The sequence below is a fragment of the Ixodes scapularis genome, unplaced genomic scaffold, assembly GCF_016920785.2.
Source record: "Ixodes scapularis isolate PalLabHiFi unplaced genomic scaffold, ASM1692078v2 PGA_scaffold9__187_contigs__length_104089568, whole genome shotgun sequence".
Classification (NCBI taxonomy): Eukaryota; Metazoa; Arthropoda; class Arachnida; order Ixodida; family Ixodidae; genus Ixodes; species Ixodes scapularis.
The window spans coordinates 60,468,197-60,493,881 of NW_024609884.1; the positions used below are offsets into that span (position 1 = coordinate 60,468,197).

General features: G+C 46.2%; 1 protein-coding gene, 1 long non-coding RNA gene and 1 other non-coding gene across 3 annotated transcripts; 2 read left to right on the forward strand and 1 right to left on the reverse strand.

Annotated features, from left to right (window-relative positions):
* The first annotated feature begins 7,607 nt into the window (after positions 1–7,607).
* LOC121048324 lies at positions 7,608–16,284 on the forward strand. The gene is made up of 3 exons (XR_005798921.2): positions 7,608–7,894; positions 13,384–13,536; positions 16,035–16,284. It is a non-coding gene; the product is annotated as an uncharacterized LOC121048324 (long non-coding RNA).
* A 3,331-nt stretch (positions 16,285–19,615) lies between these two features.
* LOC115328816 (protein ALP1-like) lies at positions 19,616–23,740 on the reverse strand. The gene is made up of 2 exons (XM_029990236.3): positions 23,006–23,740; positions 19,616–21,145 (listed from the first exon to the last, which is right to left on the reverse strand). The coding sequence occupies exons 1-2, from the start codon at positions 23,680–23,682 to the stop codon at positions 20,545–20,547; spliced, it is 1,278 nt and encodes a 425-aa protein (XP_029846096.3). The 5' UTR covers positions 23,683–23,740; the 3' UTR covers positions 19,616–20,544.
* Positions 23,741–24,216: 476 nt separating this feature from the next.
* Positions 24,217–24,289, forward strand: Trnas-gga. The gene has a single exon. It is a non-coding gene; the product is annotated as a tRNA-Ser (tRNA).
* Positions 24,290–25,685: the final 1,396 nt, after the last annotated feature.

Below are 25,685 nucleotides of genomic sequence, written 5' to 3' on the forward strand. Positions count from 1 at the left end.
ATGTTCAGTGAGGGTGAGTGAAGGGCTGAAGGTGAGTGTGACTGTGAGGGTGAGGGTGAGTGAGGGGCTGAAGGTGAGTGTAGCTGTGAGGGTGAGGGTGAGTGAGGGGCTTAGGTGAGTGTGGCTGTGAGGGTGAGGGTGAGTGAGGGCGACCTGAAATGCCGACCTCTGCCGTGTGCCTGCTTACACTGAGAGGTAGAGGACGGCGGCGCGCGGCGCCGCCACGTCGCGGCGCCTGCCCCACGGCCACGTTGCCGGCGCTCCGGCGCGACTGCGAGGCCCGGGCTTCTCGGGCTTCCTGCATGACGCTGTGCTCCCCTTGCCCGTTGTTTATTCATGTTGCGTTTTTTTACGTTATTATGGTTGAATGCATGGGTACTCAGAGGGTGGTAAGAAGTTTCTGTAAAACAAAAAGAATACATTTGAGAATCAACTTTTTACAGTTAAATTCTAAAACACTTTTTACCGCTTGAAGGCCTATGGCACATATCGCGATGATTCAAGCCCGCAATAAAATTTTACAATGGTGTAGCACAGGGCAAGATTGATCAGCGGGTCGCTGAAGTATGCTAGTGCGTTGAATGAATACTTGTTAACAGAGCGGCACAGAACCTGTCTCGAACCGATGGTTCCAGAAACGACGCGGGTTTGATAATTATGTCAGTGACATAAATTATAATCTTTCTTGTGAATGTGCAACTAAATGACTAGAGAAATCTTTTGTCAAAATTTCTGCCAGTTAAGAAAAAGATGCCACTCAACTTCAATTTCCGAATGTACTGCTAATTTCCGGGAACTAAATGCGCGAGATAATACTAAATATTGTATGTAAAAACACCGCCCAGTTAAATTTTAATATGGGCGGACATTGTGCCCACGTAAGATGTTGTGGTCGCAAAGCTGTGACACTTCATGTCGTGCAAGCACGCACACTTAAAAGGACCATGAAGACACCTTCGATATTTTATTTTACAATTGGAATAGGCTTCAGGCGATGTTGACAAAGTCATAAATAGGGATGCCGCGAACCACCCTAGGTTCGAATTCGAAAGGTTTCGATATTTTCGAACCGAATTAAGGTTCGAATTAAATTTATTCCCAGAGCTGAGTTTGAGACGTTGTCCTGTCCCCTTTTTTCTGTCTTCTTACACTTTTTCTTTCAAATTTTATTCCCAGAGCTGAGTTTGAGGCGTTGGCCTGTCCCTTTTTTCTGCCTTCTTACACTTTTTCTTTCAAATTTCATTCCCAGTCTCAGGATTTTGCATCATGATCAACATACACCAGCTCGCCTGCACCCTGACAATCTTTTAGTTTGTAATTGCTTTGGAGGTTGGAGGTCAAAAATAGTTTGGAGGTTAAAAATAGTTGGCCGCAAATATGCGGAAGGGTGCCAATCAATCAACGTATGTGAGGGAAAAGTTGGAGCAGAAATGTAGAGCGTTGGCAGATCATAGCTCATGGGAACTTGTGATTAAGTCACATGTTGCGAAACAGCGACGCGCGCAATATAGCTGGTAGTTGTGTGTGTCTAGTTGTGATTCATATGACTCACACAGGTCTGTCGCGCCGCCACAAAGCGGCGGCGCGATTACGTTTCGTTTCAGGAATACCACAATTGTCATTGGTAGCCGTGAAAGTGTGTGAGACTCTCGCGCTCCGGAGCGCGGACTTAAAACGCGTTAAGTCCGTGCCCCGGAGCGCGAGAGTTTAGCGCTCCTTTCACTAAACGGACAGGAGTGCCACCGGAGACTCACACCCGAGCGCGCTCTTCGTGCACCGAAAATTTCTGGGAGCGCGAGTGACTCGCGCTCCGTGACGTCACGTCAACAAACAAGATGGCTGCGCTGCTGTTGAGACCGTCGGGACGAAAGCCGGACCGCTGCCCCTTTTCAGTTGATTAGTGCTTAATCCAGCGGATAAAAACGATTTGATTTGAAAGCCAAGACAGCAATTAGCGTTCCGAAAAAGGTTTGTTCAAGCATCTCGCCTGAAAAAGAGATTCATCTATCAAACGGTAGCGTGCCGATTGCACAGCGACACAAAAATTATCAAGATGCGGAGACATTCGGACCGCTCTGTCCCTTTTATAATGCTTAGCCCAGCGAATAAAGATACTTCGATTTGAAAGCCGAAACATCAGTGAGCGTCGAGGAAAAGGTTTGTTCGTGCGTCTTGCCTGAAAACGAATTGATCTATTGAACGAGCGTGCCGATAGCTCGGCGACAGAAAAGTTGTGATGAAAGGACAGCCAGACCGCTGACCTGTTTAGAATGCTTAGCCCAGCATCAGCGAATAAAGATACTTAGATTGGAAAGCCGAAAACACCAGTTAGCGTTGCGGGCAAGGTTTGTTCATGTATACCGCTTAAAAACGAATTGACGTGCAATCGAACGACGGTGTGCCGATATCGGCGTAGCTTCCGTCTCGCTGCGAGACGGAACCGACGGAACCATGGGAATCTCTGACAAATTTGAGGATTTCCTGCGTCGACGAGCGGGTTCAAGAATGTTGTATTTAATTTAACTCGGAACAGCATGCATGGTCAATAAATAGATCGGCCAGGCAACCTTCCACATATGTGCACGAAGCGAGTCTTCAAACCTTTCAGGAATATTAAAACGTTTGTAGAAACTTCATAACGTCGCCGTCTCTTTTGCTTTAGACTCTGCCGCTCCACACGGGCCTAATTATTTATCTTCGAAATATTTTCGGCTTCTGCCACCCGTATCTACGGTCGGAAGGAGTTTGTGTGGCCCGTCTGTAGCCCGTCGATAGTTTCTGGCCGTGTTTCAAAACTTACTCGATCTAACTCTATGGTAAAGGTGGTTATCGAAAACCTATTCGCGTCCAGCGTTTCTCTATTTTTGTTGTCACGTGACAGAATCTGCCAGGGTAACTCGGATCCATTCGAGTAGGTTTGGAACGCAGCCTCGGTGTGTCGCTAGTGTCGCGCTCCTGTACGCTATGCGCCGTTTAGTTGCTGCGCTCCGAGTATGAAACTCGGAGCGTCAGAGTAGGAGTAAAGGAGCGCCGACTTAACGCACCCACTGGCAGCGCGGCGTATCGAGACCCTCTCCCTCTCCATCCACGAAGTTCCGATGACAATTTAGGCCTAGAGACGCGTACCGACAAGCACACGCACGGCGACGGCCCGCCGGGTACCAAGTTAATCAAACGCCTGCCGCCCGCGCGTTCCACCGCTCATTAAAAAAAAAAAAAAAGAAATCAGAGTATTTTGCCGCAGAAAGTTACTTCCGCCGTTTTAGCAAAATAAACGACTACGGTATCGATTTTGGCGTGCGCCATAACCACTACCGTAGTTGAAGCGGAGGGGTAGTGAGATCGGCGTCCCACACCGGCACCGAACGAGTTCACTCGCCCGCCAGTCGCTAGCTTTTGGGTGTACGCACTAACTATTGACACATATGCTGGATATCTACCACGTATACAGAATTAAAACGAAAGCAGCTTACCTTTAATCTTTAAACGGCTAGCGCCACAGAGGCAGGTTCCGCTTCGACCGCGTACTCGTTCAACGAGAACAACCATGACGTCAAGTCCGCCTAGCGGCTGATTTTCATGTGTAGCCGGGGCCTCGAGTGGCTCGTTTCGGTTTTGTCGACCGCCCCCCAAACAAAACTTGGAGGCCGTCGATATCTTTAAAACTACGCACAATACCGCGGAAAAGATGCCACCTTGTAATTCAGGGAGGCTGACTGCGCTAAAAAGAGTCATGATCCCAAAATCGAAACTATGCGGAGGGCAAGTTCGTCTGCTTCTTGCGCAGGGGGTAGCGGTGACGTCAGAACGCCGAGCCCTGATTGGCTGATCGAGCCCCCCTATCTGAGCGTCGTCTGCTTCTTTGCAACGTCGTCTGCTCGCAACATCGTCTGCGTCTGTCTTACGTTTCCTGCGACTTTCGGAAGTGCAGAGGCCAGATTCACGAAACGATCTTACGCCAAAAATGTGCGTAAGACAAAACTTAAGAACAAATTCGTATTCACGAAACGAAATTTTCGCAAGTTTTGCGCAGGTTACGGCGAAATCCTACGACAGCTCCGAAGCTGTCTTACGCACTTCTTACGATCAACTCAGCATGGCCGACAGCGTCGCGGTCGCGACGACCCACGGACGCTTATTTTTCTACGTGAGCTTCTCACGCGTCCTGACTTCAAGCAGCAAAAAAAAAGTAAAAATTACTTGAAACAGAGCACGACGAACAAGAACGCTGGATCCACAGACACCGGGGAAAAGCTCCAACGGCGACGATTCCACCGAACGCGACCAAACGCGCTGGGCAGTTAGGCCTAGCAGGCACTCCGCGACTCGGCGACCGTCTGCCCACTACCGGCTGACGTGCTGAATGGAATATGCCCGCGCGACCGTTGTGAATCCTTCCCGTGTTATACTTTGATCGCTGACCTCAATTTTAGATTAAGAGGTCAATTTCTTCCTCTTGTTATCTCCTTGTTTCCCGAGGCAACGGTGACTCTCGCCGGTAAAAAAGCGGCGAATCTCCGACAGACGCAGGAAAGGTAAAGCAGCCAGCGCTTTGACTAGCAGACGTAAAGCAGACGACGTTAACTGCGCCAACCCGCCGGCGCCGTTAAAGAGTGAGGGGTCTCGCCGCACACGAATGGAGGTAAAAAGTATTTGGGAGAGAACTTGCGGACACTAAGCAAACAAACCTCGGCGCCCCGGGACACCTCGCCAGTGAGTCCTTTGACTTCCCTCCTTGATGCGCGTCTGCTAGTTGTGAGACGAAAACAACGTACCGCTCGAGTTATTTCGTCTGCCCTCCCTTAAAGTCCAAGTCGAGTTCGCTCCGAAAGTCGCAGGAAAGGTCAGACAGACGCAGACGATGTTGCGAGCAGACGACGTTGCAAAGGAGCAGACGACGCTTAATAGGGGGTCGCGATCAGCCAAACAGGACTCGGCGTTCTGACGTCACCGCTACTTCCTTTCTCATGCGCAGAAGACGAGAATGAGCCCACTTGCGAGGCGTATATATGGACCGGAGTTGCCCTTTAAAGGGATACTGAAGCGAAACTTGAAATACACCTATTATGGTCAGAAATAGGTTCAATATGATCAATGATATTCATAAATCATAATCGCGCGTTTGTATTTTGAACGGATGGCTATATTTTTCACCCTGATGGGCCCGATTGGGCGCGCGCTCAAAAATCGGCCATCGGAGAGCGCGATGCGTCTTGGGATATTGGGCGCATTCGTGACGTCACTTGTGCCGGTCGGGAAAGGCTACGGCGTGAATGTTGTGGTTACGAGCGTTGCCACTTGGTGGCGCGTCGACGAATTTACGACCTGTGACAACGTCGCCGTTTGAGATGCGCAAGGGCTGCACGCACGCTGCACCACGGCAAGTCGGCAACCACGGCAGCACTGACAAAACCAGCTCTGAGGCCGGATTCTCAAAGCGAATTCACGACGAAAAAAGTGCGTACGACAAATTTGAGAGAAAACCCGTGCTCTCGAAACGAAATTGTCGTAACCTTTGCGCAGGTTACGACAGAATCCTACGACAGCTCCGAAGCTGTCTTACGCACTTTTTACGATCAAATCAACAAGGCCGACAGCGTCGCTCAGTTACTTGGTATCGGGGGTCCATATCAAATGAGCGAATGACATTTTAGCGAACAGCGACATTTGAGCGAATCGACGTTTTAGCGATTAACGGGGGCGCGCGTTAACCCATCCGCCGCGCTGCGCTTTACGCCGCTTCGCGGCGACAGTCTGCAGCAGCTCATTACAAAAATGTGAGCCCATTTGGCCCACCCGAAAACGCCGCTTCGCGGCGTCCGACTATTCGCTAAAGTGTCATTCGGTGAAACGTGGGCGTTCGCTAAAACGTCATTCGATCAAGTGAGTGCCTCCCTGGTATCGGCCACCAACGGACATTTATTTTTCTTCGTGCTCTTCTCGTGCGTCCCGACTTCAATCAGCAAGAAAAAAGGAAGGAGTACTTAAAACAGACCACGACGATCAAGAACGCAGGATCCACAAACACACGAGAAGAGCTACAACAGCCACGATTCTGCCGACCGAGCGAGCTCGGCAGAATATAGTAGGCCTAGCAGCAACATCGACTCGGCGCACCGTTGCTCCGGCGGTCCTTGGCCAAGACCGTCTGTCCATGACCGGCTGGCCTGCTGAATGGAATATGCCCGCGCGACCCTTGTGGACCCTTACCGGATGAGTAGTTTGATCCCTGAACTAAATTTCAGAGGTCAATATTTCCCCCTTGTCATCTCGATCTCCTTGTTTTCCGAGACAGCGGTGACGAACGCTGTCGTCGAAAAGGGACTCTCATTGATTCTATCTCCTTGTTTTGTGTGATATAGAACTCAAATAAACGCCATACGGATTACCTTGGCAACTCGGTATGTACACTCTGTTATTAGTATGCCATTTTTATTCTGACTCGACGCTACGTCAGTGTCGAGCTATAGCAGTTCGTGGGAGCTACGCGATGTCGGTCTAACCTTTCTTTGCCGAGTGTCATGTCAGTATCGAGTTGCAATCGTAAAAGATCGGTCCAGAAGCGCTTACCGAAACGCGGTCTAAGAGCGAATCCAGCACTTCGATCAAACGCGCGCGTCCGCTCCGAGTGTGAACAGGTATTTGGCATTTGCGTGGCTCTTGCTGACACCCTCGTAGTTCAAACATATCCTTTTTAACGTCGGCTTGCAGCTCGCAACTCGCAGCAACTAATACCGGCCGTGCCAGAAGCACGCTCGGGCCGTGTCGTGCAAAGAGCCGCAACGAGAACGAGCTCACTGTGGCCAACTACGCTTTGGCCACTTTGGCTTTCTCCGCCAAGGCTTTGCAAACGCGTTCAGGCCTAGGCGAATTCTGCCGGCACGCCGTATTGCCGCAGAACGGCGCTGCTATTTTGGCACAAGTGATGTCACGAGAACTTCCCCCCATCCACCAGATGAGAATTTGAAATCGTTTAATTATGTTTAAAATTAGTTCTCCTCTGTTTTACAGCGCAATATTTATATTTCCGAGGTGGTGCCTGTCCCTAGCCCATATTTATGCAACAAGATCGGCGCTAAAATTTCGTTTCACTACCCCTTTAAGGTTATGATTATCAATCCTTGTTTTCACCCTTGTTGGTGTTATACCCCTGTCAGCCGGGCATCTTGAAGGCCTTTAGGGTAAAGGTCCTTTAACTCAAATGTCATTTAGGCGGTGTCAGACGCGCAAGTCAAATGTCATTCGGGCTAAATGACATTTACGTTCAACGGAGTTACAACAACTCCGTTAACTCCCCAACTGCCTACTCTCGTCGACAGCGATCACGGATGACGACGAAAATAAAAAATAGATAGTCTCACTTAGGAATTCATCAGTTAGACTACATTTTAAAACAATTTACGAAGCTGTCTGCTTACTTTAAAAAGACTTTAGCGCGACCACAGCAATCATGTTCTCTGCTCCTTCCTGTTCGTCGTAACTCGACTCGCCATTGTGCTCGCCGCTCTCCTTATCTCTTCGCTTTTGATCTTGTTTTTGTGTACTTCCTTCTCCTTCGCTTGTGCTTTCGTTTTATTACTCAACTTTCATTTTGCAGTGTTCTTTTGTATTCCTAAGTAGTAAGTTTTAATTCCTCCTTTTTCATAGTTTGTATTTAGTTTGTATTTTGTCGAACGATGACGGAGCCGTCGCAGAAGGGCCCGCGAGTCCAGTGGTCCGTCTCCGAGATTTGGGCCTTGATCGGCCTTTGGGAGGATAGGTTGTGCGACCTCCGGCGCCAAAAAAGGAATGGGGGGATTTACGCCGAAATGTCAGAGGCGATGAAGTTAATTGGGCATCACAAGTCCAAGGATCAAGTGCACAACAAGATCGAAAACCTCACGAGCGTCTACCGGTAAGCAATTTTCATGAACCCTGTTTTCTTCGATATTATGGTGCACCAAGACCCGAAATCAGGTGTAAGAACTTTGAGAGAGATATTATCGTAAATATGTAGCTTTAATATTTGCCTCTGGCTCTAGGGTCGGATTTGGTCAACGATGAAAGCAAGATCTCGGCCTCTTTTGATTTTTAACGGTTAATTTTGATCTCACCCGGCTCGCATTCACGGAACTAAAATATCGTAGCAGAATATCGTCTGCTGACGTGAGGGAAGAGGGGGAGTTCGTCTGCTATGAGTAATTAAAATAAAACGTCTGCTAACACGGAAGAAAAAAAAAAGTGGGTCGTCTGCTCCGAGTTCGGCCCGTGGGCGGTGAGATCGAAAACAAACTTGAATTGGGATTGTCTGCCATTTACCGAAGTACGGAACCGACGACCGTGCTTTGTTTGGAAATGACACAAGCGATTGATGAGGAACAAAAATGCTTTGTTTGGAAATGGCATAAGCGATTGCTGGGGAACAAAATAATAATTATTACTCGAAACATCAGGATAAGAAGTTACCTGAAACGATCACTATAAACGTTTGCTGTCCTTTCTGAACACGTGAAATAACTCAAAATATGTATCGCAGAGATTCTGTCATGGGTGGTATTGAGAACCATATGGGGCACCACTTTTGAACAGGGCTTGGCAAACACAGGCTGAGTGGATGACTGCACCCCAAAAAGGATTTCTTGGCAACATGAGTCTTTAAACGCTGTGATCATGTGGCTAGCGAGAAAAGATTTGCTTGTTCCACCGCAAGATTCCGAACCACATCTGAAGTAGTCGTGCTCAAAACTCAGCGGAGTGGCTTGTAAAGCTTCCAGAATTCGAATCCTCCAGTTCCTGAAGTACACAAACTAGTTGAGACTCGTGGCAATAACACACAAAGCACTATTTAAGAAAAGACAATGGAGGGGGACTCATTACGCTTGGGTGTTAACACAATTGAGTTTGATATGCAGTCCTTAGTCACTGCTCAGAGCCTCAAAAATCTTGTATTCTCGTTCCTAAGCAAGCTCTTAAGTATTTTAAATGTTTCCCTCTTGTCTGTTTGAATGTCTTGCTTGCTTGCTGCCCTTTTTGGATCAGATGGAAATTGTTGGAGTAGCAGATCCTCAGCACCTAGAACCCATTAATGAATGCTGCCTTTTGGGTGGTTACATCATCATCATCATCATCATAATGCCTTTATTTGTGCCAATTAACAACCAACAAAGGTCTACAATGTGGCACAGTGAAAAAAAAAACAAATTGCACAACTGTAAAACATGCTCAACTGATAAAACTAGCATGCAACAAAACACGACAGTACATTTTTAGCGACGGAAAATAATCTCATCTAATTCTCTACTGAGATTTACTTAGCTATCAAAAATATCAAACTTTTCATGCCTTAGATTGTTTACACTTGTCTGCATTCATGTTGTTGGTGATGTCATGTGTTGATTGTGGGGATAAAAAGTGAGAGCTGTCCTATTTGAGCGAGTCGGTACGTTAAAGTTCACTGTGAACAAAAGGGTTGAGTCAATGTCCCCGTGAACTATTTTATACAAGAAGGCAACATCGCGCGATAATCTTCTGAGGGATAGACACTGTAGGCCAAATTTGTCGAGCAGGAGTTCATAGTTGTAAAAATGCCTTCGGCCAAGGTATTTGTCTTAGATTATGCGCACAGAACGTCTCTGAACTGACTCTATTTTAGCTGCATCACGTATTGTCGGTAAATTCCACACCACAGAGCCAAAGACTAGTCTCGATATGATAATCGAACAAAATAAACGAAGGAAACAAGCATAGTTCGCAAACTTTCTAGTTAATCGAGTAATCATTCCAAGTAATCTAAATGCAGAACAGGCAATATGGGCGACATGGCAGCCAAAGGATAGAGTAGTGTCAAAGTACACTCCTAGATCACGAAGCGATGATACTCTTAAAATGCACTTATCATCAATTGAGTATGAATAGTGTATAATTTCACGTTTTTTACTGAAAGACATGACCTTAGTTTTTTCTGGATTGATGATTAAGCAATTTTCCCGACACCAGTCTAAAATATGCGATGCGTCACTCTCAAGAAGGTCACAGTCGTCGATCAAACTAATACTTAAAAAGAGCTTGATGTCGTCTGCGAATAACAGCACGTTTGAGTTTATTACGCAAGTAGATATCTCATTGATAAAGATCAAAAACAATAGTGGACCCGAATTGGAGCCCTGTGGTACTCCCGATGACGGATAAAAAGGATCAGAGAAGTTATTTAAAATGCGTACGACACAACGACGGTCAGTCAGGTAGCTTTCAAGCCATAATAAAAGCACAGGAGAAACGCCATTACGTGACAATTTGTGCAGCAGCAAAGCGTGGTTCACCTTGTCAAAGGCTTTCGAGAGGTCAAAATAAACAACGTCAACTTGACCGCGATTACAAACAAAAGGCACTGAATAATCAAGGAAGGTACAGAGGTTTGTCTCGACTGAGCGCCCCTTGATAAAACCGTGCTGAAAAGAACTGATACAGCGCTTGAAATGAAAGGACAGACGGGTGTGCATCACTATCTCAAATACCTTTGAAAAAGAACATAGCAATGATACAGGGCGATAGTTCCCAACTTGCGAAGTATCTCCCGTCTTATGAATAGGAACAACAATAGACTCTTTCCACAGAGATGGAAATATACCCTCACTCAATGAAATATTAAATATATGCTCTAAGATAGGCGCAAAAAGATTCGAGCAACCTTTAATGATAAAGTTAGGCACATGATATGTACCAGATGTTAGTTTCGGCTTCAGTTTCCTTATAGCCGCCAAGATCTCGCTAACAGTGACTTTGTCTACTGCACAAACATCAGAGTAGACAGGATCGTTAAGAAATGCACTATCTTTAGGAACATCGGAGGAAAAAAACCACTGCAATGACTTGCAAAAAAAATTAGCGATATCCTTCGGGATAGACAGATAATCAGAATTTCTTCTTAGACAGATACCGTGTGTACTGCCTTTTGTATGTTGTCTAGCAAATTTCCAAAACTTATCTGGTTTGTAAAAAATACTATTTTCTACTGCGTTTAAATGCACACACTCGTCATGAATAAACAACTTTTTGACAAGAGACCGATAAATGCTGAACTTAGCATACCACATTTGCGATCCTTTTTTTTTTTTTTGTACAATTTGTGACAATGTGATTTTTTTCTTTATGTAATATATTAGATCTTTAGAATACCACGAAGGATACTTTCTAGGTTTCGATGACCGTTTTGGAATGAAGTTTTCCATTCCATTTCTCACTACCGTCGTAAACGACTTCGCCGCTGAGTCGACTGAATCGTCCTTCAAAATGGATGACCAGTCGTAATTTTCAAAAAACCTATAAAGACCAAAATAATCGCCTGTGTTGAAGGAGTAATACGTATGCTTTGGGAGAGCTGCAGATTTCAACGAATTATGGAAGGCAGCAATAAACGGTGGGTGAAAAGCGTCAACCTTAACAAGTGAAACATCGGCAAGAGTTAAGCCGATGATTGGTACATTTGAAAGAAAAAGATCAAGGACGTTCCCAGCGCTGTTATCAAACCCGTTTAGTTGACTAAGGCCATTAAAATGTATAAAATCCAATAGGTGAGACGATTTGCTTGCTGTTATACTGTTTCGACTAGTAACAAATCCTGACTGCCAGTTGGCACCAGGTAGGTTAAAATCACCATAAATGTGCACCCTGAACTTAGAAAAGTCAATTTCTTTTTCCAATGTATCAAAGTGTTCATTAAAAATACGATTATCCGATAGGGAGGGAAATAATAATTCCCAATTAGGAGGTTACAACCATCATTTGAAAGCAATTCTATCCAAACGCATTCTGGGTAGGTTTCAAGGTCCTGTCTGTGATGCGAGGTACTCGACTGATTTACGGCGATTAATACACCGCCTCCGAATTTCTGGCGAGTTAAAGCATAATCACGGTCACGACGGTGAACGGTATAAGAAGGCGGAAAACAGTCTGCACTGGAAATTTCCTCGTTGAGCCATGTTTCAGTTAGACAAATGATATTAAAATTGGAAGAGACTACATTTGGCAGAAATGTGTCCGCTTTGGTTCGTAAGCCACGAGTGTTTTGGTACTATGCATTAAATGTATCCATCATTCATCTTGGCATGATTGATTTCAGATGTGCTCGTACGCGAAGCGTCCAACCTTCCAAAGAACGGGTGAAAAATACAACCATCGGGCCACACTTCCGGTCTGTTAATTAATTCAAATGAGTCCTGATTCACCTCGACATGGAAGGAATAGTACGTCTCATACTTGGTCTTCATTTTAGAACAGCAAATCGGATTTCTCTTCAACGAAGGTTCGACGAGGAAAAGAACGTCAGAAGCTGTCGTGTCTGGAGCCAGACGCGAAACAAACAATGCTGCTTTCCGAGGGCGGGAAATTACGCCCACTTTCGAAGCCTTTCCAGTCCCAACCATTGGTTTGGTTCTTCGGCGTCTGTTCACGATCGTGAAGCCATCGGGCACTTCTGTCGCACTCAGGAGCTCACCTTGGCGTGGAATCTCCCGTAAACCAGCAGCTTGCGACGAGTCTTGCCCGTTCGAGTTGATTTGGCGCACTTGTGCGTCAACTGCCGGGAGAACGCCCCTCGGCGCCGCCGCGGATGAACTCGAGGATTGCCTCGGCAACGCGGCCGCATTAGATTCCGCCGTGACGGACGAGCACTGAGCCCTTGGTGGTACCGGTGCGGTATGTCGTTCCAGAAGTTTTCGTTTGAGGTTGGAAACCTCAGAACGGAGATCTTTGTTTTCTTCTCTGAGGCACTTCACCTCTGCTGTCAGTAGATGCAGTACTTCCATTTTGATGGCGATGGTATTCATGCAGCGTTCAACAACTCGCTGGATGGAGCCTTCCCCGGTGATGCCGGTCTTGGTAGCAGAAACGACCTCTTCGGGGTCCTCAGAAAATCTGTCTGAGTCATACCCATCCTTCGAGCTTGTGCGATGACGACGAGTGCATTTATTGCACTTGTAGGCACTTTTTCCTGACTGCATAAGCACTTCGTATTCGCCAGGACCAACATTAACGCAGTCGCAATGAAATCTACGTTTGCAACCGCCTGCACAAGCAAGGAAGTTCTGCTTATCGCAAATGCGAGCGGAGCAGCTACCGCACACGTCCCGCAGCTTCGGCGGCATGTTCTGTTCTGAAACGACGATCCTGGTAAGAAGGGAGCTCCTTCTTCCAGGATCCTCAAGATCCAGCTCATGACAGGATGGCACTGCTTATGATTTTAAATCACAAGTGACAAAAGACACTTTTGCTTATGCATTCCCAAAAACTTGGCAGACTTTGGAGTGGTCACTAGCTTTGTAAAATTGCCCAGCCTTGCACTGGAGGTTGCCTTTGCAAACATATTTGCATACATTATACATTTTATTGAGCTTGCTATATTATTAGGAAGCACCTGCGGACGGCCAGCACAACTGGAGCAACCGGAACTGGCCGTTCTATTGGGAGATTCACCGTTTCCTGGGATCCCTGCCCGCAAACGACAACACTCTCGTGGACAAGAGCTTGTGTGCGCACGATGTGACACCAGCTGTGTTGGAGGTAGGCAGTACATGTTGCACTATAACGTTTCAGCCACAGAGTACTAACAACATTCCTAATCTCCACATTTGTGTATGCATTCGTAATCTCCTTTACAGAAAATCTCTCAGTAACAAAGTACAAACTTTAGTGCAGATGTTGTAAGCTAAAACACTTTTCATGAATCTGTGCGCCCGTAATTTCGTCTTCTATGAGGACAAAACAACCTTCAATCGAAACATCCAATGATGCAGTGGTGAGAGAGCAAATAAAGTTCTTCACGCCCGCCATCAACCAAACTGCCGAGATTAGTTTTTCGTTCCTGCTCTCGTATGTTTTGCAAAACATGACAAAACTATGTCGCGGTTCTTCGGAGCCTTACAAGAATTGTAAATTAGGGATGATTTATTGGGCGTGTTCAGTAGCGGCTCCCTCAGCTCCGAACGGAGTCACTCGAGTCGGAGTCCTCGGAGCGCCTACTGAACGGCCAAAAAAACCGCGGCTCCAAACCTGCTTCTACGCTATTTCCGCTTCCTCCCCTGTGCCAGACGGTCTCTGAATAAACTGGAAGCAGACGATGGCGAGCACGATCGCTTCTATTTGACACCGGTATTCAAAAAGTCTTGACAAGGTCGTTAAATAAAAAGCGAGTCACTGTACACATCAGCGCTGCTGTTCGAAGCGATCCATCGTGATCGAGCACTTCGCTTGGTGGTGCAAAGGCAGCTACTGTTATAAAAACCGACAAAAACGTCGTCAGCACACGCAAAATATGGAGCTCGGCAAATCTACGCCGCCGGTTGCGATACTTTTATATGGCCATACGTCTGTTCTGCCCTTCGCAACAAACTTCCTATAAAATGTACTCGTATACACACCGGGAAGTTCGGCTGCGCTCGGCGATCAAGGTTTTGTCGGCCAAAGCGAGCGTCAGCCAACGTGCACCCCGGTTTAGCTACGCAAACAAAACCTTAATCGGGATCATGCTCTGTGTGAGTGTCCAACTGGCTACCGAATTCGCATTCATAGCCTGCCTTGCTCTGTTCAGCGCGGGCAGGATTATCGTCGATATTCACCGAGTTTCAGAGCAACGGCGATCAAGACATGGCGTCCAATGAACGTTTACATTGTTTATTAGCATATTCAAGCCCAACAAAATACGGTCCAATGCATTTTCCGAAAAAGCCTTACCTGAAAAGAAATTCGAAGAAAATGTGTGAATGAGTCAGCGCCTAAGAAGGAGCGCTGACTCCTTGACTCCTGGAGCCGCTACTGAACGCGCCCATTGAGATGATGTGCAGTCTACTTGGTTTAAAAAACATCCCATCCACCAGTGAAGTCAGTGCCTCATTCATACAATCATCAAGCTACAAGTGAATCTTTGTGCATGCCTAATTGGGCAATTGGGATTATACAGACACACATCACATGCTGCAATGAAGTTGTCTCCTGCTAAGTCATGTTTGGACATAAACAGGGGACTTGTCTGGACAATGATCACAGTGCAGGAAGGACTATCTGCAACTCCAGCTGGGCATATGGCACCAAGTGTTCTAAATTCTAACCAACCCAGTGACAGTCTTGCGCTATTTTTTTTTTTTTTTTTTTGCTTCAAGATTTTTGGTTGCTTGGCGAATAAAGCCTAAAGTTGTCAAATGAGGGCTGGATGGCATGTGCTTGGAGATGAGAATAGGCCAATTTAATGAAACTGTTTCGCTTCCGGTTCGTAATTTTTGAACGGATTGGTACACACTTGTCGTTCGGGCATGTAGGTTTCGAGCAGATTGGTGTACACTTTCTGCCGTTTGTCATATTGTTTTACGTGAAAGCGAATCTTTGCTAGTGTCTATTTTCGTTCTGGTGAGCCTCAGAATCACGGCCCCAAGTAGCTTCTTCAACGACAGAACTCTGGAAGCACGATCAGGGATATCTCTCGAGTCATGTAAACCCTCATTTACTCTGTTTTTATCCCCATCGTAGAAGCTTTGGGCACGTCTACCGGAGCCATTTTGGTCATCTGCTAACTTGCTAGCATGTATTAACTCTGAATGAAGGCTGGTAATAGTTAAAATTGGGTGCTGGCCTTTGCTTCTTTATGATGCTGAGAAATACGGCAAGTGTGGTTGATCAAAATGCTAAAGTAGAGCAAGGAGAAAACATATGGCCTTCATTGCCTCTGCCCATTGAAAAAGCATAGAACGGCTGCGCATCAAGATGGATGTCGGCGGGATTTTTAATTGAAATGGTATCACGTGAAACCACCCTATACACAGAGTAGGTAGAAAGCCAAACTAGTTTCAGAGGGAGACTGTGTACAAATGACACTTGCCATGCACCTACCAGAAGGAATAACAAGTTTGAGGGTTGGGCTAATTGGTAGTTGTTAAACATAATGAGATAAAACAGCGCAAAAAGTCACAAAAGGAAGCGACGGACAGGACAGAGCGCTGACTTGCTGCAGTGTTCAAGGTATGAGAGATTACTGTGTTTCTGGTTTCTAACAAAACTTATCCTATCAGCTGCTTTCAGAAACACAGGCAGAGGATGTCCCGTCGGACGACATCAGGGACGACACATCCGACGAGACGTCCCAGGAGCTGCCTGGTGCGAGTACCAGCGAACTGCCTGGTGCAAGTACCGGCGAGCTGCCTGGTGCGAGCACCAGCAACTCTAGGAGCGGCCACAATGCTGGCAGCAGCAACCAGGGTTGGGCAGAAATACTCAAAAATGTATTTGGAAATACAAATACTGGGATACACTAAAATAGTAGCTAAAATACTGATACTAAAATACATCTGTAAAAATGTATCGCGATACGTATCGGAAATACATTTTAAAAATAGGCAAAAAGTATTTGGAAATACAAATACAGGAATACATATTAGGGAGGGAAGAAATACAAATACAGAAATACTGATAGTGCAATACATTTTCCAAACTTTTTTAGACTCCAACTGAGATGAAGCTTAAAGTTTGAAGTGGATGTTTTCGATTCCAAAATTACTTTCCTGTAGGCTTGGCACTTTGCTTTGGTTTGGAACGACAAGGGGTCTTCAATGGGCCAAAAAAAACGTTCCATCAAGGGCTGACCGCGGTCCCTTCCATGACATCTTGTCTGTCTGACGAGGGAATCCTGTCAACATCGATCACATGATGTCACGGTGGAATAAACTAGTATTCTTTATCTGTAGGTGTGGCCTTGAACATGAAACTTTACCACGCTGCTGTATGAAAGGACAATACGTACTTTCGTTGTAGGTTACCTAGTTGAAGATCGTGCATGCAGTGTCATTTGGAATTTTTGAGAATAGTGGACCACCTGAGGCATCTTGGAATACACGTCTTATCTTCTTTTACGGTTGAAAACACGATACGGTAGCATCCCTCTTCTGAAGGTTTTTACTACCGACCCTCCGCCACCGACGCACGGATTGCAGTCCTCAAGTTTTGCCTAGCATTATCCAAACGGAGACCTCGTGGATTGCGAGCTGATATTGCCGCACAGGTACGAGCTGTCCGAGAAACACCGCTCTCGAGAGGAGTCGCGGGAGTACGTAGTCTGGGATGGCACAGCGAGGCCACGTCTGTCCTGTTTCCTGGGTCTCGGATCACCAGACCAGCGGGTCACGTTCACGTCGGCTGATGACGTACCCTTGAGTCATGCAACATTACGGGCGCAGCCGCAGACGCATTCGCATATGTGTTGAACTTCACTGCATGAGTCATCCTACTACTTCAAGTCAACTACCGCCAGGCTCGTGCTGCAACGGACTGTGACTCAGCTTTGCCGGCTCGGTGTATGCTGTACGCTAAGGGGAGAGAGACGGTTAGCAGGGGGCATTGGATGCCAGCAAACAATGACTCAAGAAATCCCTACCTAAGGACCTGCGGCAGACGCACTGACTCCACTCCTGGCACGCCACCTGGTTCGAGTCCCCAAGTACGGAACACTTCTCAGAAGAGATAAAAGGACGCATAGAAAAATAGTTTTCAGAATCAAAAGGAACCTTGGTCAGCATAGTAACAATGCCCCAGCATCTCCTTGACTATGGTGCCCTCAGAAGTAAAAAAAAAAAAAAAAGATGCGTTCGGACTTGTTTCTTTTTTTTTTTTCTTCGGTGGGGGGGGGGGGGGGGAGTATTTCTGAAGAAATGTAACGAAATACATTTCATCCTGATTGTATCGCGATACAAAGAAACATTCCAAATGTATTTCGATACAGGAATACAGATACTGGTGAAAAAAATGTATCGCGATACAGAAATACAGATACGAAATGTATTTTTGAAATACTATCGCGATACATTTGTATCGCGATACTGCCCAACCCTGGCAGCAACCCTGCTGGCCGTGGAAGGAAGGCAGGTGGTGCCAGTAATGGCACAACTATCATGTTGCCGCAGGTGCCAGAGTCGGGAAAACGGAAAAGACCCCCGCAGCCCTCTGCCACCCTCGCAAAGGCGGTAATTGAGGAGCAGAAGTTGCTCCGTTTAAGTTTGGAAACGGCTCGGGGCCGTGAGTTCACTCTGCGGGAGCAGGAGCTCAAAATTCAAGAAAAAGCACTGACCGTGCAAGAAAAGCTTGCGAATGCCATGATGGCCTTTTTCAATAAAACAGGCTGAGCGGAAGCTGTAGCTTCAAAAAAGTGGTGCTGCTTTTTTTTATTTTTTGTTCTTTGCTGACAAATTATTTTGGGCTTACCAGGGAAGTAAAATCATCTTAAAACCACAAATAACATGTTTAGAACAGATAGTGCTTGCATGACATTACAACAGTGACAGCAACAATGGGTATTTATTCACCACAGCTGGGATCCAAAGATACACAGGTCCACATTCCGAAGGTGGACAGTAAATAAGAGTGTGACAACCATCGGCAAAATAGTAATCATACAATGTGAAATAAAATGAACAGGCATGCTGCATAAACTAGATAGAGAAAGATTAAAAAGGAGCAAGCCACACACAAGCCTGTTAAGGCATGTTCCATCCAATTGTTGAAAACATCTTTCCAAGCCTGCAGCTGAAATGTTCCGAGACATAGCGAAAGAATTGATTACATCATCACATCAAAGCATTTAAAAGTTTACTACAACGCTTAAATCAAGTACACTCTGGAAAAGCTTTTTTTTTTCTCCTATACTTGTTTTTACCTAGGGAACCGCAACAAAAAGAAGTCGGACTCCTTGCGGACATTTACAAATTTTCACGCTTTATATGGTGCATCGAGATACTTTATGGGAGTTTGTGGTTAGTCATTGTTACAATAGCAAAACATGTTTCAAGCACAAACAAATTTGAAAAGAGTACATGACGGCGGACGATGCAGTAGGTAGGTTTCAGAGTGCAGCGGATGCCAGGAGCTGATGGCGCCAATCACGGCATGCAAAAGAGCAACGTTAAGGCTCTCCTCTTTCCTAGAGGGCATTCTTAGGGGCTAATCCAATCAAATGCGGCAGGAGAGAAGAGGGCGATGATGTTACGATTCTAATTGTGGGATTTTAGTAAGAACTACTTTGTGCACCTTATGAACATTGTAAAAAAAAACTTGGTGTTTTCTTTACATGGGAACGATAATAGAATAACTATATCAAGCAACATCCACAAGTATGAACATATGTGCCAAGGGTCTGGAAGGATTGTTTCCCTCGACAACACTGTTGTGCCACCATTGACCCTGTGCTTGAACTGAAGCAAAAGCCCGAGATATATGTCGATAAACTGAAAGTGCAAGTTTTAACTATCGTGTTCATAAATGTTTGAAACAAAGCAACTTCTTTCTTCAGCAGGGAGAATAATAAAAATAAATTGCAGGGTTTTCTCTTTAGGTTAAAAGCACTAACAACAAAAAAAATTGGGGTGTCTGAATGCTTATACAGCATAGCACTTAGTCTGCCTCAATGGGCAATTTGTCTCCCAGCTGTAGATGAGAAATTTAGCTAGTGCAGTACAACCGCTAGCCTGGGGTCTTTAAAATTCATCACGCAGTAGTGATACACGACCGCACGCCGGTACGATGCGCTCATCCACATCGAAACAGGCAGGGGTGGGGATTGAACCCAGGATCCCCTAATTCTGCAGCGTGAGCTTTTGCTCCACGTGCTCCGAGCTCGTGTGTGCTAGCCCACTCGGCCACCAATCCTCCTAAAGCTCTAACATACCAAAAAAAACATCCCTGAAAAAAGAAAAAACAAAAAAAGAGTATTTTTCAGTGCTATATTGTTCAATAGATGTCAATTGATGAATATTTCCACAACCAGAGTACAAAACCGCTCACGAGTCTCAGTATGGGAGAAATGCATGCGGATATAATCTCTTGCGGTCTAGCTCTTCGCTATCAATAAGAGCACTCAATATGCGGAGCTCTGATCAATATTGTCATTCATTTTGAAAAGAGTCTGATACGCATTTAATTGATAATCACTATGTTGGTCAGCCACACGCAATCGCTTGCCCTTTATCGACCGTTTCACTGTTCTGAAATATCTCAAATAAAAGTGTGGGTTACGTTTTTGGATCAAGCTTTTAATATGAAAATAGAACGTGCATGATTGCAATTATTGAATTTTTGGGACGCTTCAAGCTCATAAATTAAGTTACCGCCACAGAAAGTCAATGTCAGAAAAATCATTAGTACCTATTTAAGGAAATTCAAATATGATATGCAAGTTCCTTGAAACAGTCGTACTAAGTGGAGACGCTATTACAAAAGAAGGTTTCCATTAAGAGGCTTGTTCTCCCAATATGTTGCGTAGCTGGATTACTGTATGTATGAGCAAAGTATGAAACCTGGACATAGTAATGCTGCACATACATACCGGTAAACAGACCAGCACATATGCAGGTGGCAGGGAGGGATTGACGATAAACCATGCAACTTCCGAACAAACAGCAAGGCCAGCTAGCTTCACCAAGAGGTGTGGGCATGCACAGGGCTAGTGCAGTGAGTTGGCTTCACATTTCGTTTGGAAGTTGGATGATCTTCCATCGAGTCCTTCCTGCCACTTGTACATGTGATGTCATCACTGGATTACGTTGCGTGTTGCTGCGTGTTCCGCCTATGGAGGTAGGCTGCTATGGCTGCCCTCACGTCCTGTCCATTTCCAGCGGCAACATCCGTTCTACAGAGAGGTTGCAGGAACATGTGGTCGTAAAGCTGCACCTCGGTGACCCACTGTGGCTCAACCCCATCATTGAAGTGCTCGCAGATGTTGTTGAGCACACAGCAGGCTCGGATGATGACCCTGGCATTGTCTACGTGGCACTCCATTCTTTTCATTATGCAGCGAAAGCGTGCCTTCACTCTGCCAAAGGCGTTCTCTACTATCCTTCGTGCTCCCGAGAGCTGCTTGTTGAAGCTAGCTTCTGGAGACCTTTCCTTTAAGCCCTTGCGCGGATAGGGCTTGAGGAGGTTTGATGTGAGAGGGAAGGCCTGATCGCACAAGATCAGTGGTGGCACAACAGCTCCATTCACAGTGACAAGCGGAGCTCGAAACAATGGTCCTTCCAAGACCTTTGCAAGCTCCGACCTGCGGAAGACGTGCGCGTCGTGGCATCGCCCTGGTGCTCCCACGTTGACATAGCGGAACCTGTAGCGGTGGTCCACCAGAGCCAGCAGAATGATGCTATACCTGAAAAAGAAGCATTGCATGCAGGCAGATTTAATTATGAAAATCCCAACACTTTGAAATGCTTCGTTTGGCTGTTTGGCACGGAGATCTTCTAATTGTTGATATCACAAATGTTAAATGGGTACAGAAACCAAAGTCTGGAGCTCATCTCTTTGCTTATGGAACTTCACAAACACCAATATTTCGTAGGATAATGCAAGAAAACATAACGAGAAAAGAGTCAAAGTACAGGCTAGCTGGTGGAAGTCAACCATTTCGTCGTTTACCCTGAGACTGGGGGTATAGTTCGTTTTCGTCGTCAACAACCAATCACATACGACTTGTCCTTTGCATCGTGACTTTACAGGTTCCACTATATCACAAAAGAAGCAGACACTCCCAACGTTTCCAAGTGAAAAGGTTCTAGCAGAAGATATGCCTCACAAAGCCCCAAGCAACTCTTTTGTGTCCTCACAATAAACAGGACAACAGCCCACAACAACATCCCACTCAAAACTGGTCACCTCCAAAATTGTAGAAAACAGACAATACACACCGGTACACACCACAGACAATACACACCAAAGAAGCCTTTCAGAATGACTAACCGAAAAAAAAAAAAAAAAAAAAGCACTTAAAATTGTAAAAATTGCTTGCAGCGGTTCCCTATTTGCATGGAAGGTTGACTAATGCAATTTCCCAACGATCTAATCCTAATTGTTTCTCTTACCACCCTTTTAACATCGTTCCTTTCCTTAACAACTACATCCGTTCCAGACCAATCCGTTGTGCAGTTTCTACACTCCTCCAGATGCTTAGCCAACTCGACGACGACGAAAACGAACTATATAAGAGGAAGTTGTTGAAATAAACGTGTAGCTGAGTTTGAGACCTGTCTGTTTTTTTCTGTTTCTTCTGCTCTTCAAAAAAAAAAAAAAAAAAAACCCAGTCTCAGGGTAAACGACGAAATGAAAGAAAACATAATTTGAACTGAATACAATGATAACCAAGTACCATCTCGTGGATGTCTTGAAAGCTTCAATGGAATGTCGTGCCAATAACATGCAAGTAAAGGCCTGTTTACACCTGTAACTGAGTAGGACGGAGAGAGACAAGACCCTCTTGGCGATGGCCTAGGACAATTTACAAACCCCGCTAGAACCAGATAAGAAAACGACTGAGCCCGGAGTATAGCTGTCCGACGGCAGAAACTGTACTTCAAGCCATCATTACCGAGTGCCCCAATTATGACAGGAACAGGGACAATGTGTACACCAGACTCGCTGTCAAGAGGCAAGTTTCTACGGATAATATTTTGTTTCTGGTGCTATTAAAAAGATGCGAAACATCTGTCAATGCACCCTTGAATTTTTTTGTGGTAAAGGACTCTTGCAGAATACAGCAAAACAACGGAGACCCGGGGGGGGGGGGGGGGGGGGGGAGGGAGGGAGGGAGGGAGGGAGGGGAGGATCAGTGGCCGAGAGGGCTAGCGCACAACAGCTCGGAGCATGTGGAGCGAAAGCTCGCGCTGCAGAACCCAGGGATCCTGGGCTCAATCCCCATCCCTGCTTGTTTCGATCTGGATGAGCATCGTACTGGCGTGCGGTCATGTATCGCTACTGCGTGGTGCTTGTTAAAGACCCCAGATTAGCGATTGTACCGCACTGGCTAAATTGCTCATCTACAGCTGAGACACCAGACGCCCACTGAGGCAGGCTAACTTCCGGCTGTGTAAACAGACGACAATTTACATACAGAGACGTAGGGTTCAAAAGAGCTTTTGGGCTAAACCCTTAACTAGCCAATGACAGCACCAGCGCTAGATGCTGGCGTAACCTAGGGAAAGTTAAACACAAACAGGCCACCACCACCACTACATACCAGCTCTTGTAGTTGTGGTAGTCGCTTGCATTTTCTTGTGGTGGTGACACCGGGAAGTGGCACCCATCCAGCGCTCCAACTCCTTGCGGAAACTCCAACACAGCTTGGAACTCACGGATATGTTCCGGCAGCTCCTTTTGGGTCATCAGTTTGGCCCATTCGGGCTCGAGGACAGCCACGATCGTCTCGCAAAACTCCCGGTACAGTTCGTTGACTGTCGATCGGCCGATACCGAACAGGGTGGCCACCGTCCTGTCCTCGGCCGTGGAGCATAGTTTAAAGAGGGCCACTCCCGCCCGCTTCTCCATCGCGATCGTCTTCCGCATGCAGGTGACTTGTCGCTCCATGTAAGGCCGGCACACATCAACAAGGTAACGAAATGTAGCTGGCCTTACACGGAACGCCTGTTTGAAAAAGTACTCCGGCATGTTGGGCAGGGTGTCTTCAAACCATCGCTCGTGCCTCACGAAGAACTGCACCTGCCGATGCACTGTGAGACAGTCCACCCCTGTTGTTGCGAGCACGAAGTTATTTGCCAGCATTTGGTCCTCCAAGCGATCGGCCTCACTTTTTGCCGATGACACGGCAGCTCGGATGGCAGCCAAAGAGCTTTGCTGCTGCGCGTGCATGCATAAAAGTACAGCGACCTGAGTCTCTGGCGGTTCTGAATGTTCCATTGTTGACACCCTCAGAAGCAAACAGATCGAGCAGACGAGGAACCGTCCTGACCGAGCAGACGAGGAATCACGGCAGCGCGAGGAACGATGGAGAGCTCAGTCGCTCAGAAGCTCAGTTTTCGAGCGGGAACATCATTGTTGCCTTTAGAGCGGCTCATACCAGCCAGTACCAACCAAAAGTCGCTTCGCTAGCAAAAACACTGCGTGTATTTGTTGAAAAAACACTATATAAACACAACCCATAATATTTTTTTACACAAATAAATGGCAATACATCAGTAATTTTGTTTTATTGAGCCATTTATTTTGATAAATGAGTGACCGCTGTCTCTAACAAATCGAAAAATACAATTGCAATAAACATCTCCTAAATGGCATTCGAGATGTTCTCCGACACGTCTGACACCCGAGAGCTTGAATGACCTTTGAGAATCTCGAAGGCCTTTGGCCTAAATGGCATTTGAGTTGACCGTCTGACAGGGGTATTAGTCTGGTGGTGGCTGATGAAACCCGTTTGCTCTACAGACGTCTAACCCCTGGTTAGCTCAGTTGGTAGAGCGCTCCACTGGAAATGGAGAGGTCCCGGGTTCGATACCCGGACCAGGCGGATTTTTTCGGTCGTGCACTAGTCACCTAGCTGTGTTTGGAGATTTGTGTTTGTCCTCTCTCCCTCTTGTTCCCTTTCTCCAGGGATTAATGTCCTGAAGAGCATGCTATAGAATACAGTAGCGCACATCACTCAAAAGGAAATTCGACCCCCTCGCGCGAGGTTACATCGTCTGTACACGTTCGTGAACCCGCGAATTGAGGGGGTACGGACCCGCGTCTGATGTCTGTGCAGGTGGAGGGAGATGTCGAAGAAGTTCGGAAGGGTGAAACTGGTGTAAAAGACAAGAACAAATAAAGAAGAAAAACACGATGGAAGGCGACGGAGAGCCTATTCGGCGTTGTCTTACTTGATCTTTGTCTTTCGTATATTTGTACATGCCTTGCCCGTTTTTCTAGTGGTTCTAGTGACCGGTCATACAAAAAATTGCGTTTGCTTTTCGGCTATTCTCCCCTTCCTGATGCTTTCTATTTTTTGAACGAGCTCTCTTTATGCTAATGAATGTTCTGTTCGGATTGCTCCAGTTACTGTATTATGCTCATATTTATAAAAAGTAAGGAGTAATTAAAGTAATTCATTACTAATATTTTGTAGCAAAATTACATTGCAAATTACTTCCGAAAAAAATTAACGTAGCAACTGCAAAATTACTTGAAAAAGTAGCGGATTACAAGTAATCCGTTACTTGTAGCAGATAACTTCCCAAGTCTGACCCAGAGTAAGGATACTTCAACTTCCTCTGCTGGTGCAAGCGCGTGCAATGCCAAGCGTCCATGCACTATGAAAATTAAAACATGACCGCGTGGGTAGCACGTGCCCTACGCATAGTGAGGAAAACAGAAGCGCCCCTGCCGAGCTTCTCACTGCGAATAGGCCCTTTGAGAAATTCAGCCTGGCCGCGCCGATAACTATTATCATCTAATAGCATGTTATCTGTACATGACAATAGCTGCCTTTTGATGGCTGATGAAGGAAGGCAGACACCGACGCGGGGAGGAGCCTGAACTTTCCAGACGTTAGTTCGTTGTATTGTTCTTCGACGTCAGCGTGACGAAACACAAAAGCCTCTGTGCGCTACGCATTTTAAGGATGTCATGGGAATCCTAGGAATGCTCGGTTTCGGCACGCCACAGCCAGCTCGTGACAATAAAATGTGATGAATATTATCAAGCGATATACCCATGTACGCGCCCCGTAAAGGGAGTATTCATGGGCGGCCATAGCTGTGTGCGCGAATGCTGAGCGCGTGCTGATAGCGAGCTTTCACAGTTCTTTTGCAACGTGCATTCCGCACCATCAAAAGTGCCGGTCTTAGCAGCCTATTGATGTGAGCTCGTTCTCAGCATGCGCTCTAAACAGCACCCACAAATATAGCGTCCAGTGAATACTCCCTATA